We start from the raw sequence: 16,433 nt of genomic DNA, 5'->3' as shown, positions 1-16,433 counted from the left end.
GAGGGCTAGAAATATATGTAATGACAATAAATTGTGAGGTAAGAAAACGCAAATTGTTTAACAATACATATAGTATTGGTTAATTTTGCTAAATAAGTAGGTAGCAATATTTGTATATGCATAGATAAAGGTCTAACAGTAGCTACCTTTAAGAAGTGGGGCAAGATCTTTTACTTTTTACATTATGTACTTCTGTATTGTTTGATTTCCAATGAGTGTGTATATGTGTTTTTTTTTTTTTAAGACAGGAATGAAATGCATTTAAGATCTTCAAGAAAAGAAATAATGCTAAAGTTCTTGGTATTGCATTTTATAACCAGTAATATGGTGATAGTTATTAACTATTTTGTATAAAATAGGATATTTTCCATGTCTTATTTATCATATTTACTTCTAAGAAATAGTTAAAACTTCCAGCTTAAATTGAATTAAATACTTTGAAAAAGAATAAGATATTAAATTTTGAACTAATCAGAAAACCAATAAGGGATTAATATTACAGAACTTCACCTTTTTAAAAATTAAATATTTGTATATTTCCCAGAGCAGGATCTGTAACTATAGAACTGTGACTATGGAGCATGGAAACCACAAACTATGAACTTCTTAAGGGAAGGAACCATGTCTTATTCATATAAACACAGGACGTGGCATGGAGAAAGTCCTCAGTAAATGTCTGTGACTTGAATTAGGTAACAATGACTGAAGATTGATAAGGAATAAAATAAAGCATTTCTGAAATAATAGAGTTCTTAGGAAAGAGAGAATTATAGGTTATTAAGGAAGCTGAAAAGGAACTTACAATACAGTCATCTAAAAATAATTTACAGGGCTTCCCTGGTGGTGCAGTGGTTGAGAGTCCACCTGCCGATGCAGGGGACGCGGGTTCGTGCCCCGGTCTGGGAAGATCCCACATGCCGCGGAGCGGCTGTGCCCGTGAGCCATGGCCACTGAGACTGCGCGTCCGGAGCCTGTGCACCGCGACGGTGAGAGGCCCGCGTACCGCAAAAAAAAAAAAAAAAAAAAAAAAAAATTTACATATGGAGAAATTACCAATACTTATTTTTTTAATAAGTGAAAAAAGGAAGTTGCTAAATAATATAATTCTATTTGTTTATAAATGTACAAGTAACCATTTTTTCCAGGTTCAGTTTAATTGTATTTACCCACATTTAATGCTTACAAAACTTTTCATCAACTAAGTTGATGTATGTATGTTTCTTTTAATATACCTCAATGCTCAAAGTTTTTATAATCTTTCAAATGTTTTGGTACAGCATATATTTTAATATAGGATCCCATTACAGAAATTTCTTTGATAACAAATCAACTTACGACAAAAAGATAATGGCCTTTCTTCTAAAAATCCACCTCCACTTCTAATCCAGAATTGTAAGTAAAGGATACTTTTTCTGATGTCACAAGTATTTGCAGTTAGCAATGTTACAAAATCTTTTACATCAGTTCTAAAATTCTCAGTCAAGCAGATCATCTGTAGGTAGCTGGCAACATTTAGCTGAGAGAGTGAGAGAGAGAGAGACAGGAGGGGAGAGGTGGGGGTAGGAGGGAGACACAGGAAAGAAACATGGTCAACTGCAGAGTTAACAGAAATACATCAATAACATATCAAAAAGCAAGCCAAATTTTGCTAAGATTCACAATTTCTTAAGCTCTTATTGAGAATGATTGCTCTAGAAAAATATAAAGGAATATGGAACCAAATTTAAAGCATTTACATAAACTTCTCTTATTAACTGTATATAGTCTGAGACAGCAAGGAAAATTTTATGGGAGATTCTCCAACCTGAATCCTGAAGGCAATTTTATTAAACCTTAAGAAAATCCCTTAGGATTAAATAATGGTACAACTTGATGGAACATTTTACAGCCATTAAAATGATAAATATGAATACTACAGTAGTACTGAAAAATACTTACTATATAATTTTCGAAAACCAGAGTTCAAAAATTATATCAATGCATGCATAAAAGAATAAATGTATGTAAGCAAGAAATAGAAGAAAAAAATTTAAATACATGTTATTTGTTGGCAGTAAATAAACCAAGTACATTTTTTTCATTTTAGTTAGTGTACAATTAATATTGCTATATTTTTTATGAAACAACAAAATATGTACAATTCTCTTCCCATTGTTGTTTATGGAAAGTTTTTTACCTTGAAGAGCTAAAACATATAAAATTATATTCACATTTCACAGATTTTACAAGACCATTAGCATTTTTACATTATAGTAAACAAGACAATTAAAAAAAATTTTCCCCTATGATATCTTTGACTTTATTCTATACATATTATTCTTGCACACATCTGGCACTTCTGCTTCCCACAGACTGGGAATTCTGCTTTCAATAACAAAGGAGTACCTACTATCAGACAAACCTTACCATCGATAATAACTATAAATTCTATAATCAACTACAAAAAAATATAAAAAGCCAACTACCTGAATGAACGAGAGAGTAACCAAAGGCAAAAGAAAATGGAAGGAAAATCAACACTTGGAAAAATGAAATGGCCCTGGGTGAATCCCCACCACACCTTCTAAAACGGATTTTTGACTGAGTGCAGGCTACAGCAGTGGTAGCTAAAACTCAGATAGAAACTCACAGTGTTACTGGCTTGAACCAAGGGACAGAGTTTGGGATGACTGCAGCAGCTGGAAAGTGAGAGGGGAGGTCCACAAAGGTAGAGAAACAGAAATTCTAGCTATAAAGGAGAACACCAATCACTGGTTGATGCTTGAACTTCACATGTGTGAGCCTGTCTCAAACCAACCCAGCTAAAACTAAAAGCACTAAACAGAATTTCAGTTGAACTGGAGAATACTTGTTCCGAGGAACATAACAGAAACCAGAATATGTACAATATATCATTCACAAAGTACAAGATAAAAATCTAAAATCACTAGACATACAAAGAAATAGGAAAAGTAACCAATACCTCAGAGACAAGACAATCAATAGAGACTGATCACAAGATGACAAAGAAGTTGGAATTAGCAACAAAGAATTTTAGAACAGCTAGTAAAACTATGCTTAAGGAAAACATGCTTATAATGAACAAACAGGAAATCTCAGCAGAAAAATAGAAACTATAAAAAAGAAGCAAATAAAAATTATAAAAGTAAAAACCGTAATATTAGAATACAGTGGATGGGCCTCATGGAAGAAAGGAGATGGCAGGAAAAAAGGGTCAGTAGCTCGAAGATAAATCAATATAAATCACCAAAGCAGAAGTACAAACAGAAAAAACTGCGGGGTTAGGGAGGAAACAGCACACCTCAGTTACATGCAGGACAATGTAAAATGTCTAACCTACCTGTAATTAAATCCCCAGAAGGGATAAAGAGAGAAAAGGAAAATAAAATAAACTTGAAAAAATAAGACTAAAACTTCTCTAATTGGAGGAATGATATATAATTAAGGATTATAGATATCCAAGAACCACAAGCAGTATAAATATGAAGAAAAATAATACCTAGGAACATCACAAGCAAACTGCTGGAAACTAAAGTTAAAGAGAGTATCCTGAAGGCATCTAGAAGAAAATGACACATTACATATGAGGCAAATAAATAAATAAAATTTTAAACTGCTGACGTTCTGTAGATGTTCTGTTATGTAACATAACAGAAACAGTCATAACCAAAAAAACAATGAAATGACATGTGTAAAGTACTGATGGAAAAACTGAAAGAAACCTAATGTAATCCACTGCCAGCAGACCTGTTCTGTAAGAAATGCTAATGAAGTTCTTCAGGCTGAAGAGAAACAAAACCAAAGAAAAACTCAGATCTTCATAAAGAAATGAAGAATATCAAAATTTACAAACATATAGGTAAATATAAACTCAACTTTTTACCCTCTTAATTTCTTTAAAACATATATGACTGGCTAAAGCAAAAAAACAGAGCATTGTATCGAGTTTATAATGGTGTAAACATAAAATATTTGAAAATTAAAGCATAAAAGATAGAGGGGTGGTAAACGTACTTATATTTCTACAAGGTTCTTAGATTCTCTGTAAATCAGTATAATATGAAAATCTCAGGATGCATATTTTAATCTCTAAAGGAACTACTGAAAAATAAGTCCTAACCTATCTCATATGGCCTGGAAACTATACACCAATATCCTTCATGAATGTAGATATAAAAATCCATAACAAAATATGAGCAAATCAAATGCAGAAATATATAAAGGACATAATACATCATGACCATGTTATCCTAAGAATGCAAGACGGGTCTGACATTAAAAAAATCAACCGATGTCATTCACCATATTAGTAGAATCAAAAAGATAAACCATAAGATTGTCTCAAAAGATGGAGAAAAAGTATTTGACAAAATTCAACACCATTCACAATAAAAACTCTCACCTAACTGATAAAGAGCATCTATGAAAATATACAGCAAATATCATACTTAATGGTAAAAGAATGACTGCTTTCACCCCAACATTAGGAACAAGTTAGAGATGCTACTCCAAATTCTATTCAATACCGCAGGTATGTTGGCACTAGCCACTAGAATATGGCAAAAACAAATTAAAGGACAGACTGCACAGGAAGAAATAAAAGTGGAAGAAATAAACGTGGTTTTAACTGACATGACCATCAATACAGAAAATTCTAAGGAATCTACTACTAGAACTAACAACTTAGTGTAGCAAGGTCATATGATACAAAAATCAATTGTATTTCTATATACTGGCAAAAAACAACTGGAAGTTGGAATCTTTTTTTTTTGTTTATTTGGCCATGGTGCGTGGCTTGCGGGAGCATAGTTCCCCAACCAGGGACTGAACCCAGGCCCCCTGCAGTGGAAGCGCAGAGTCCTAACCACTGGACCGCCAGGGAATTCCCTGGAAATTGAAATCTTAAAATGCCATTTACTATGACATCAAAAACCATTAAATACCTAGGACTAAATTTATCAAAATATGTGCAAGGTCTGTACAATGAAAACAACGAAACATTGCTGAAAGAAATTAACCCCCTCTCCTAATAAATAAACTGTTCATGAATCAAAAACCTCAATATTGTTAAAATGTCAGTTCTCCCGAAATTGATGCATATTCAATGCAATTCCCATCAAAACACCAAAATAAACTGTGAAAACTGACAACCTAGTTCTAAAATTAAGAGAAATTAACGACATGTGATAGCCAAAACAATTTTGCAAAGGAACAAAGTTGGAGGACCTACTCTACTTGATTTCAAGACTTGCGAAAGAGCTACAGTAACCGAGACAATGTCATATTTTTGCATGGACAAATAGAACAGAGTAAGATTGCATACACAGCCTATTGATATATGACAAAACTGAAAAGTACTTCAATAGAAAAAAAGACTCCTTCAACAAACAGTGATGAAAAAACTGGATATCTACTGGGAAAACAAATGAATCATACATCTTACCTAATATTGCATACAAAACTTTGAAATTAAAAAACCTATATCTCGGGCTTCCCTGGTGGCGCAGTGGTTGAGAATCCGCCTGCCGATGCAGGGGACACAGGTTCGTGCCCCGGTCGGGGAAGATCCCACATGCTGCGGAGCGGCTGGGCTCGTGAGCCATGGCCGCTGAGCCTGCGCGTCCGGAGACTGCGCTCCGCAACGGGAGAGGCCACAACAGTGAGAGGCCCGCGTACCACACACACAAAAAAAAAACACCTATATCTCAGAGCTATAATACAATACTTCTAAGACAAAATCTTTGTAAGCTTAGGTTTGGTAAAGATTTCTGAAATAGGATACAAAAATCATAAACAGGGCTTCCCTGGTGGTGCAGTGGTTGGGAGTCCACCTGCCGATGCAGAGGACACAGGTTTGTGCCCCGGTCCAGGAAGATACCACATGCCGCGGAGCGGCTGGGCCCGTGAGCCATGGCCACTGAGCCTGAACGTCTGGAGCGCCTGTGCTCCGCAACAGGAGAGGCCACGACAGTGAGAGGCCCATGTAACGAAAAAAAAAAAAAAAAAAAAAAAAAAATCATAAACAGATAAAAGAAAAACTTGGTAAACTGGACTTCATTAAAATTAAAAACTTTTAACTACTCTTTACAAAAAAAAGAAAGAAAAGATAAGCCACAAACTGGGGAAAAATATCTACAAAACACATATCTAATACAAACTTGTACTAGAATATAAAAAGAACTGCTAAAATTCAATAAGAAGGCAACTGATTTAAAAAATGGGCAAAAGATTTGAACATATACTTCACCAAAGAAGAAATATTGATGGCAAATGGGACATATGAAAAAGATGCTCAACATCATAAGTCATTTAGGAAATGCAAATTAAAACCACAAGGAGATACCAATATGTAATTATTAACATGAATAAAATCAAACAAATGGACAATTCCAAGTGCTGGTAAGGATGTGAAAAATAACTGGACTCTCATACATTGCTAGTGGGAATGCAAATCATTGGAAAACTTCAGAAAATAGATTGTCAGGCTCTTCTGTTTATTGGACCAACAATTACCTACAAGTATTTAAGTAAAAGAAATGGAAAAATATATGCCCAGACAAGGACTTCAATGTGAATATTCACAGCAGCTTTATTTATAATAGTTTAACTGTGAACAACCCAAATGTCTATCAGTAGGTGAATATGATAGACATATTCATGTATGTAAGGTATATCCATACAATGGAATACTACTCATTAATAAAAAGGAAAGGGACTTCCCTGGTGGCACAGTGGTTAAGAATCTGCCTGCCAATGCAGGGGACACGGGTTCGAGCCCTGGTCCGGGAAGATCCCACATGCCATGGAGCAACTAAGCCCGTGCACCACAACTACTGAGCCTGCATGCCACAACTACTGAAGCCCGTGCCTAGAGCCCGTACTCCACAAGAGAAGCCACCACATTGAGAAGCCCGCGCATCACAAGAGTAGCCCCCGCTCACCGCAACTAGAGAAAGCCCCTTTGCAGCAATGAAGACCCAACGCAGCCAAAAATAAAAAATATATAAATGTATAAATAAACGTATTTTAAAAAAAGGAAAGAAAGTACTGGCACAGGTAATATGAGTAAATCTGAAAAAGCATTATGGTGTGTGAAAGAAACTAATAAAAATTACTACATATTATAAGATTCTATTGACATGAAATTCTACAATTGGCAAAATTACAGTGACAGAAAACAGACTGGTAGTTGGCAGGGCCGAGGGGTTAGGACAAAGGACTGAACACAACGGCACACAAGGGAACTTTAGGAAGTAATAAAGATGTTCTCTATCTTGATGGACATGTTCTGTAACATTTGTCAAAATTCATTGAAACATACACTTGAAGTGGGTGTATTTTACTGTAAATAAACTATACTTCAAAGCTAATTAACAGAAAGCAAACCTGCACACACACAGATGGATACCACTACCATGGCCAAAGTTAAAAAGACTGACAACAGTTGCCAGAATTCTCAGGTACTGGAAACCTATCTGGCAGAGTCTTAAAAAGCTAAACAAATAAAAATAACATAATGCATATGATTCAACAATTCCACTGACAGAAGAGCATGAGTAAATCTAAAAAACATAATGTTAAATGAAAGAAACCAGATATAACCAGGACACGTAATGTTTCCTATTATTTGAAATTTCAGAATAGACAAAACTAATCTGAGTTAATACACATTAGAATAGTGGTTATCGGGCTTCCCTGGTGGTGCAGTGGTTGAGAATCTGCCTGCCAATGCAGGGGACACGGGTTCGAGCCCTGGTCTGGGAATATCCCACATGCCTCAGAGCAACTGGGCCCGTGAGCCACAACTACTGAGCCTGTGCGTCTGGAGCCCGTGCTCCGCAACAAGAGAGGCCGCAATAGTGAGAGGCCCGCACACCGCGATGAAGGGTGGCCCCCGCTCGCCACAACTAGAGAAAGCCCTCGCACAGCAACGAAGACCCAACACAGCCAAAAATAAATAAATAAAATTAAAAATCATCATCATCATAATAATAGTGGTTATCTCTGGTGGAGAAGGGAGTGCTGACTAAAAAGGACCCAAGGGAACTTTTGGAGGTGATGGAAATGTTCTATATTTTGATCTGGGTGATGGTTACATGGATGTTTATCTCTGTTCACATTTTTCAATTTGTATACTTAAGTGCATTTTTAACTATATGCAAATTTCACCTCAGTAAAGCACTGGTTACTACGAAAAAGACCTAATGAACACTGGAGTCTAGTAAAAATCTGAATACATGAATTTTGAAACAGATATTTTTTTAAGTAAAAAAAGATAATCAGAAGTCTCCTAAAACACAGAAATTTTATCATACCCCTTAGTAACCACATTTAAAAATTATAACTAAATTTTATAATAAACCACCTTTTATATAATTGTGATATATAATTTATGCTGATCAAAATTCAAAACTTACCAGTGAAGGGGTGTTAAAATTAATTTCTTCAAAGCAGCCATCAAACATTAAACTAAATGTTGGATCTATAGGGAAAAAACATATTTTTAAACATTAAGACAACTAAGGTACTTTCTCTAGTTATACTTTTCTATGAAAGTATTCTATATTTCATCAGTAATGAAAATAAAATATGCAAATTATAAATCATTAAGGAACTGAACTTCCATCTTGACTTTTTAATTAAACTACCACCTCACTTGGGATTAATATGATTTTTATTGATATTTTTAGAGTACAATCATTAACTATCAAACGGGCTATCAATTTCTAAGTAGGGTCTAACACAAACATTTTCCAACAGAAATCCATAGCAGAGATATTCTACTGAATGTTTACAATGACAAATATTAGAAAAGAATGTTATAAAACAATATATAGGGAATTCCCTGGTGGTCCAGTGGTTAAGACTCCACGCTCCCTATGCCCAGGTTTGATCCCTGGTCAGGGAACTAGATCCCGCTTGCCGCAACTAAAGATCCTGCACATGGCAATGAAGATCCCGCGTGCAGCAACAAAGACCTCACGCAGCCAAAAATAATTAAAAAAAAAAAAAAAGATCTAGAAGCCTCCTCACTCTAGGGAAAAAAAAAGACTTAGTTTACCAGCAGACTTCTAAAGGAACATATCTAACTAAAATTAGAAGCTTTCCCCAAATATTTTAACCAAAAGTAATTAATTATAAAATCACTGGTTACCTACCACTTGTTGTAAGGATTACAGGTCTTTTCGTGGTTGCCATGAATGTTTTGATTGCATTCAAAAACCCAGCATCTTCTTCGAAAATGACATCAACCTAAGAACAAATGGTTATTAGAATATTAATGTAGTATTGGATATTGGATATCAGTTATGTATACATAGTAGATACACTATATGTCTATTAGAGACAGAATGTATGAATTTGTGAACAGTGTGACGTCACACCATGCCGAAAGCTTACAATGTCTTATACTATTAAAAGGGTAGGGCTTCCCTGGTGGCGCAGTGGTTGGGAGTCCGCCTGCCAATGCAGGGGACACGGGTTCGTGCCCCAGTCCGGGAAGATCTCACATGCCGTGGAGCGGCTAGGCCCGTGAGCCATGGCCGCTGAGCCTGTGCGTCCGGAGCCTATGCTCCGCAACGGGAGAGGCCACAACAGTGAGAGTCCCGTGTACCGAAAAAAAAGGGTAAAAAAATTATCAAACATTAAAAACAAAAAAATGCAGTCACCTATAACTGGATAAGTATGGGTCAGAATAATTTCTACAAACACTAAACAGTAACTGAATTGCATTAATCATGTTCCTAAAAAATTCTTCTATGGCTGACAGTTTCATTCACTTTAATTTGAAATAGATACAATTATTCCTGACCTTCTTGGCTATTTTACAGTCCTTTATAGTAAAACATACAGTAATCTTTAGAATAAGTTTTTGTCAGGAGGTATCACAAATGTATACCTCTGTAAGCCTACCTCCTCAAACAGAATGAGAGATGTTGCATTTTTCCTGTTGGGTTCCTCAGCCCCAAACTCTTTGACATTCTTATTAGTTGTGTTTGTAGATTTAGTCTGAATAATTGGTTTCTGTTCAAAAGAATTTTTGATTCCTGCATAAATAAAACATTAATATTTTAGATAAAATCAACTTTTAACAGAATACCGGATATTTCCACAGAATAAACTCAAAGTGAAATCCATTATCAAAACTGAAACAAAATATCAACACTCCTATATATATGACCTTCAGTGTAACTGAGGGTTTAATAAATAGCAATGGGAACTCGTGAACTATGATCATATTTTTATGTTATCAGGGCCTCTGCCAATTTAGTATCTTACCTTTATTATTTTCCAGAAGTGCTCCTATTTGTTCATTATTTTTTGGCTTAGAAGACACTTTAAAATAATTTGCCAAAGTTTTAGGTGGAAGTACTCGCTTTGGTCCACTACTTTGTGGTGATGGTGGCGGAAGTTTTCTTGGTGATGTAACAACCTTCTTGGGGGAGCTTAATTTTTCTGCCAAAAACAAATTGCACTTAAAGACAAATATTCTAAAAATTAAACAGATGGCAAGATTGAGTTAATCACAGTATATTTCTACTCTTACCAGTTAAAAAGCAAAGGTATAAAAATTTTTTCATTCCTACATTCTCTTTACAGTCAAATATTACTGTATTATTAGTTATTCTACCAGTATAGAAGGCAAAACCAATCATTTGGAAAAGATACTCTTTTCCAAGAAACATATATTCTTGAAGCAAAAATCTTCATAATCCCTTAATTCACTCTGTCTACATCTGCTTGATGTCAGAAGAAGCTGGAGAAAAAGTGATATCGGTACATACTGAGCACATTACAGACTTTCCTGTGCAACTTCAATTTAGCCCACAGTAAACTGATATTGCAAGCAAACAATATGTTTTTCTAGATATGCTATGAAAGATGGATACAAAGTTAAAAAACAAATGGCTGATGTCTACCCTACAGAAGCCCAACAGTGGCCTGGCATTTATTCCAGAACATGTCCTTTGCTCCTCTCTAAGCACCCTCATTTAGCCTTTACAAGTGCTAGTTATTATCATATGGACTCAGAGCAGGATCTTCTTTATGTACCAGCATATGTGCACCATTCCATGACTGTGTCCTATTCTTTTTTTGTATCCTCATCTCCAGAGATCTTATCATAGACCTTGCATATCATAGGCGTTTGAAAAACTTAGTGAAAATTATGAGCTTGTTTAAAAAAATTATCATAGATATCACTATCATGTCGTAAAAATAGGGCATTTTAGGGAGTTCCCTGGTGGTGCAGTGGTTAAGACTCCACGCTCCCAACGCAGGGGGCCAGGGTTCGATCCCTGGTCTGGGAACTAGATACCACATGCATGCCACAACTAAGGAGCCTGCAAGCCGCAACTAAGACTCAACGCAACCAAATAAATAAATTTTTTTTTAAATATGGCATTTTAACACCACAAGGAAAGAGGTATAATCTTAAAATATTTTAATATCACTAAAAGTGGGATAACCAGTCGTTACGTAGCTCTTCCTATGACACCACAGGAAGCACACAGTCCCGTCTATGCATGTATGCCAGCACCAAAATGGAAATGAATCTAATCAACCCCACAGATCTAACTGCCAGTTTATAACAAATACAAAGCAGAGGAATGTGTTAACTGATACCATGAAGATATAATCAGCCAAATCTAGAATATGAGAAATTTTATGACAAATGACCCATGTTCTTCAACAAATAAACGACATGAAAAGAAAGGGTAAGGGAGCTGTTAGATGAATAGAAACTTAAGTGACATTAATCAAATGTAAACTGTGGACCTTGTTTGGATCCTGATTTGAATGAACCATTTGAAACAGAAAACTGAAATTAAACTACATATTACATCAAATTAAGGTATATAGTTAATTTTGTTAAGTCTGATTATGATATTGTGGTTATGCTTTTAAAAAGTCCTTATCAGTTAGAGCTACATATTGAAATCTACATATACATGAGTAAAATTATGTGATGGTCCTGAGATTTGTTTTAAAACATAAAGTCCAAGAAAAATGAAAAAGGCATGTATATATATAGGAAAAGATTCAAAATGAATGGCAAAATTCTAATTATTGGGACGTCAACGGTGGCGCAGTGGTTAAGAACCAGCCTGCCAATGCAGGGGACATGGGTTCGAGCCCTGGTCGGGGAAGATCCCACATGCCGCGGAGCAACTGAGCCCGTGCGCCACAACTACTGAGCCTGCGCTCTAGAGCCTGTGAGCCACAACTACTGAAGCCCATGGGCCTAAAGCCCGTGCTCCACAACAAGAGAAGCCACCACAATGAGAAGCCCGCGCACCATGATGAAGAGTAGCCCTTGTGCACCGCAACTAGAGAAAGCCTGCATGCAGCAACAAAGACCCAATGCAGCCAAAAATAAATAAATTATTTTTTTAAAAAATGCTAATTATTAAAATTCTTTTCTTAGATTTTAATTTTTTAAACATTACAACTTCAGGAAAATAATTTACTTACTTGGTGACTTGCCTATGTTGTAGCTATTAAAAAAACAGGGTTTTTGTGAGTTTACACCTTGCTTGTCTACTTGATGGGACTGAGTAGCTTCCTTCAGCTGAGACAGAATTTGTCTACCACTGCGCTGAGAAGAGGCATTCACTTCAAATATCTAAAAGAAGAATATATGAAAAAATGGCAGAATGGTTTGTGTTTCCTTTTGTTTCAAGGGTAATTATTACATTAACATTCGTCCACTAACCTTAAATCCAAGCTCCTGAGCACAAGCATATACCGCAGCAGTTTTCCCCACTCCTGTTGGCCCTGTTATAAGAACAGTATTGCAAAGACGATTCTCTTCTTCATCATCTGAACTGCCTTTAAAGTCTATGCTGTCCAATGGATCTGAAAAGTCATTCAAATGTACATAAAACAATCACTTAGGCATCAATTCTGTCTCACCAAACCCAAAGACCATATCCCACAAACTCCTTGCCAATAAATGTTGGAAATTCAATGTACAAAAACTAAAAAACCAAATGTAAACTATCAAACAAGCAGTTTTATAAAAATTTTCAGCTAATCTAATTCTAAAAATGTTCAGTGAAATGGAAAAAAATGACTCAAAATACCTTCCTGTTTCTCATCTCTTTTTCCCTTCAAATTCTGTCCTTCTTCCAATTCAGCTCTTCTTTTCCAGTCTTTCAACCAACTACCATAAGAAAATGTATGTTAATAAAAATTATTCACAGAATATAGATATCTCTTAGATGATAAGTTAAAATGATTGTCGGGGGAAGTGATGGTATATTGTTAGTTTTTAAGAACTCCATAACATTTTTGAATCAACTATATAGTAAAATAATTTTACATGGACATGTATATTTTAAAATGAAGTAATTTTTGCCTAAATACTCAAGACAATATGTGCAAGGATATTCACTGCAACACTGTTTATATTAGCCTCCAAAAGGAAAAACCTAAAAATACATCAGTAGGGGAAAAGATACCTTATGGAATGTATGCTCACATAAGAAATCAGTACAGAGAAACTATGAAGAACTGGAGTAGATTGTATGGTGACATGAAAGCTGTCTAATATATTGATACAATGCTAAGTATGAGTAGAAAGATTAAGTTCTAGTCTAGAGCTAGACTAAGTTTAAATTCCAGCTCCACCACTTTCTAGCTGTGTGACCTTGGACAAATAACTCAACGTCTCTGGGCCTCATTCCTCATGAGGAACAGTATTTACCCTCATAGGATTGTTCTAAGGATCAAAGGAGCTAAGCATGATCAAGTGCTTAGAACAATGCCAATCTCAAAGATTTTATTATTATAAGTCCCAATTCCTTTGGGCCAGATGAGTTTTAGAAATCAGGATTTTTCAGATATTAGAAATGTAATTTGGTACATATACCACATAAAACATAATACCCCTAGTGGGTCTATGGCAGTACATCCATAATCACTGAATATTTCTAGTTAAGAAAATACGAACTCCTACTAGGTGGGACTGATAAAGACTATAATAAACTTTATGTATACAATAAAGTTAATAAACTTTAAATTTCCAGAACTCTTTGGAGGTGGGAATTATAGACAAAGGATTATTACCTGAATTAGTAGTAATATGATCCTATTTGTTAGGAAGAAAGGAGCAAATATATGCATTAAAATTTTTCTGGAAGGTTTTACAAGACACTTTTAATAGTCATTTACCTCTAGGGAGTAGAAACAGGAGAAAAGAGGTACACTTACTTTTCAATGAAAATTCTTTTTTTTTAAGATTTTACCTTGTGATGTATTACTTTATAATTTCTAGATTTTAGTACAAATAAAATAGTAAAACTAGATTCATAAACTATTTCTCAATTCCTTTATAACTTTTACCAACCTATGTAACTTTCTAATAGCTAGCTCATTGCCTATGAGTTCACCGGAGTTCTGAGGTTGATACTTTTCTGTCCAAAGCATGTCTTCAGTTCCAGAATCTAAAGCAAAAAATATATATTAAAGTATTTTGTTTCTTGGCATAAACATATATTCTTAGGCATTTATATTATTGTTTCATGTAACAATAAGTATTTGTACAAATATTTATATTTACAAATTGTCAAAAAGGCAATTTCAAAACTTAACATTACATTAAAAACTTTTCACATCAAAACTCTTCCCTCTTTTTTTTTAAAACTTGCCCTTTTAAAAATTATTTATTTTATTTATTTACTTTGGGCTGCATTGAGTCTTCGTTGCTGTGTGCGGGCTTCTCACTGAGGCAGCTTCTCTTTGTTGCAGAGCACCGGCTCTAGGTGCACGGAATTCAGTAGTTGTGGCTCGCGGACTCAGCCGCTCCACAGCATGTGGGATCTTCGCGGACCAGGGCTTGAACCCATGTCCCCTGCATTGGCAGGCGGACTCCCAACCACTGTGCCACCAGGGAAGCCCCAACCCTTCCCTCCTAAAAGCTAACCACCATAAAGTCTTATGACAATAAGATTTAGAAGTATACATTAAAAAATTTTAATAATCACTCAAGAAACACAAAATATGAAAGATAATTTGTACTGTAAGAAATAATCTAAAGAACAAATGCAGCATAATTTTCATGGAGCCTCTTCTTGACAACTAAAAAGATACATTAAAACATTCTAGGAGGTCAGCCGGAGTAAAAGGAGAGATGCTACACTCCCAACTGAGAAGAGTTAGGAAGATGCCAGTCTCCTCCAAATTAATCTATGTTGTGGTATGCACCTCCCTCTCTTTTTTTTTGGCCGCACCATGCGGCATTAATCTACATTCTAATGCAAAATCAAAACCCCAGTGGAATTTGTGGGGTAAGGGAATCTAGAGTTTATTTAGTGGAGTCAATGCATGAAAATAGTTTTAAAAAATGACAGATGGATGGATCTAGAGATTGTCATACTGAGGGAAGTAAGTCAGACACAGAAAGATAAATATCATATGATATTGCTTATATGTAGAATCTAAAAAAAAGGGTACAAATGAACTTATTTACAAAACAGAGGTAGAGTCACAGATGTAGAAAACAAACTTATGGTTACCAGGGGTAAGGGCAGGGAGGGATAAATTGGGAGATTGGGATTGACATATACACACTACTACATATAAAATAGATAACTAATAAGAACCTGCTGTATAGCACAGGGAACTCTACTCAATACTGTGTAATGGCCTATCTGGGAAAAGAATCTAAAAAAAGAGTGGATATAGGTATATGTATAACTGATTCACTCTGCTGTACACCTGAAACTAACACAATATTGTAAATCAACCATGCTCCAAGAAAAATTTTAACAAGGGCTTCCCTGGTGGTGCAGTGGTTAAGAATCTGCCTGCCAATGCAGGGGACACGGGTTTGATCCCTGGCCCGGGAAGATCCCATATGCCGTGTAGCAACTAAGCCTGGCCACCACAACTACTGAGTCTGCACTCTAGAGCCCGTGAGCCACAACTACTGAGCCCATGTGCCACAACTACTGAAGCCTGTGTGCCTAGAGCCCATGGTCCGCAACAAGAGAAGCCACCGCAATGAGAAGCCTGCACACTGCAACAAAGAGTAGTCCCCTTTCGCCCCAACTAGAGAAAGCCCGCGCGCAGCAACGAAGACCCAACGCAGCCAAAAATAAATAAATAATTAATTTTTAAAAAATAGAGACTTGCTGTATAAATTATCAAAACATAATCCAAATGGATGAATTATTTCAATAGAATGTTTCAGAAAAGCTATGTAACCAAATGGGAATATGTCAAAAATATGTGAAACAGGTGTAAAATAACAGGTAGAGTGTGATCCCAGGTTGTTTTTTTGTTTTAAATTTATTTGGCTGCACCGGGTCTTAGTTGCAGCACTCAGGATCTTTGTTGCCGTGTGTGAGATCTTCATTGCGGCATGCGGGATCTTTTTTGTAGTTGCAGCATGCAGGATCTTTAGTTGGGGCATGCGGGATTTTTAGTTG

The 16,433-nt window shown here is 35.8% G+C and overlaps 1 protein-coding gene across 4 annotated transcripts in view; it reads right to left on the bottom strand.

The window, feature by feature from the left end:
* Window positions 1-16,433, bottom strand: part of ATAD5 (ATPase family AAA domain containing 5) — a 48,110-nt gene that overhangs the window by 4,363 nt on the left and 27,314 nt on the right. For 3 of the 4 annotated variants that reach the window (XM_067021127.1, XM_059047833.2, XM_059047834.2), the window contains exons 11-19: window positions 14,351-14,447; window positions 13,086-13,165; window positions 12,716-12,858; window positions 12,475-12,625; window positions 10,279-10,455; window positions 9,913-10,046; window positions 9,159-9,252; window positions 8,418-8,482; window positions 1,336-1,516 (exon numbers count right to left, since the gene is read on the bottom strand). In XM_067021127.1, the coding sequence (XP_066877228.1) occupies window positions 1,336-1,516; window positions 8,418-8,482; window positions 9,159-9,252; window positions 9,913-10,046; window positions 10,279-10,455; window positions 12,475-12,625; window positions 12,716-12,858; window positions 13,086-13,165; window positions 14,351-14,447 (1,122 nt within the window). The remainder of the gene's footprint in view (window positions 1-1,335; window positions 1,517-8,417; window positions 8,483-9,158; window positions 9,253-9,912; window positions 10,047-10,278; window positions 10,456-12,474; window positions 12,626-12,715; window positions 12,859-13,085; window positions 13,166-14,350; window positions 14,448-16,433) is intronic. The other variant, XM_067021128.1, reaches the window with a different exon arrangement.

This window comes from Kogia breviceps, chromosome 19 (assembly GCF_026419965.1).
Source record: "Kogia breviceps isolate mKogBre1 chromosome 19, mKogBre1 haplotype 1, whole genome shotgun sequence".
Lineage (NCBI taxonomy): Eukaryota > Metazoa > Chordata > Mammalia > Artiodactyla > Physeteridae > Kogia > Kogia breviceps.
This window is presented reverse-complemented; position numbering and strand designations above follow the sequence as displayed.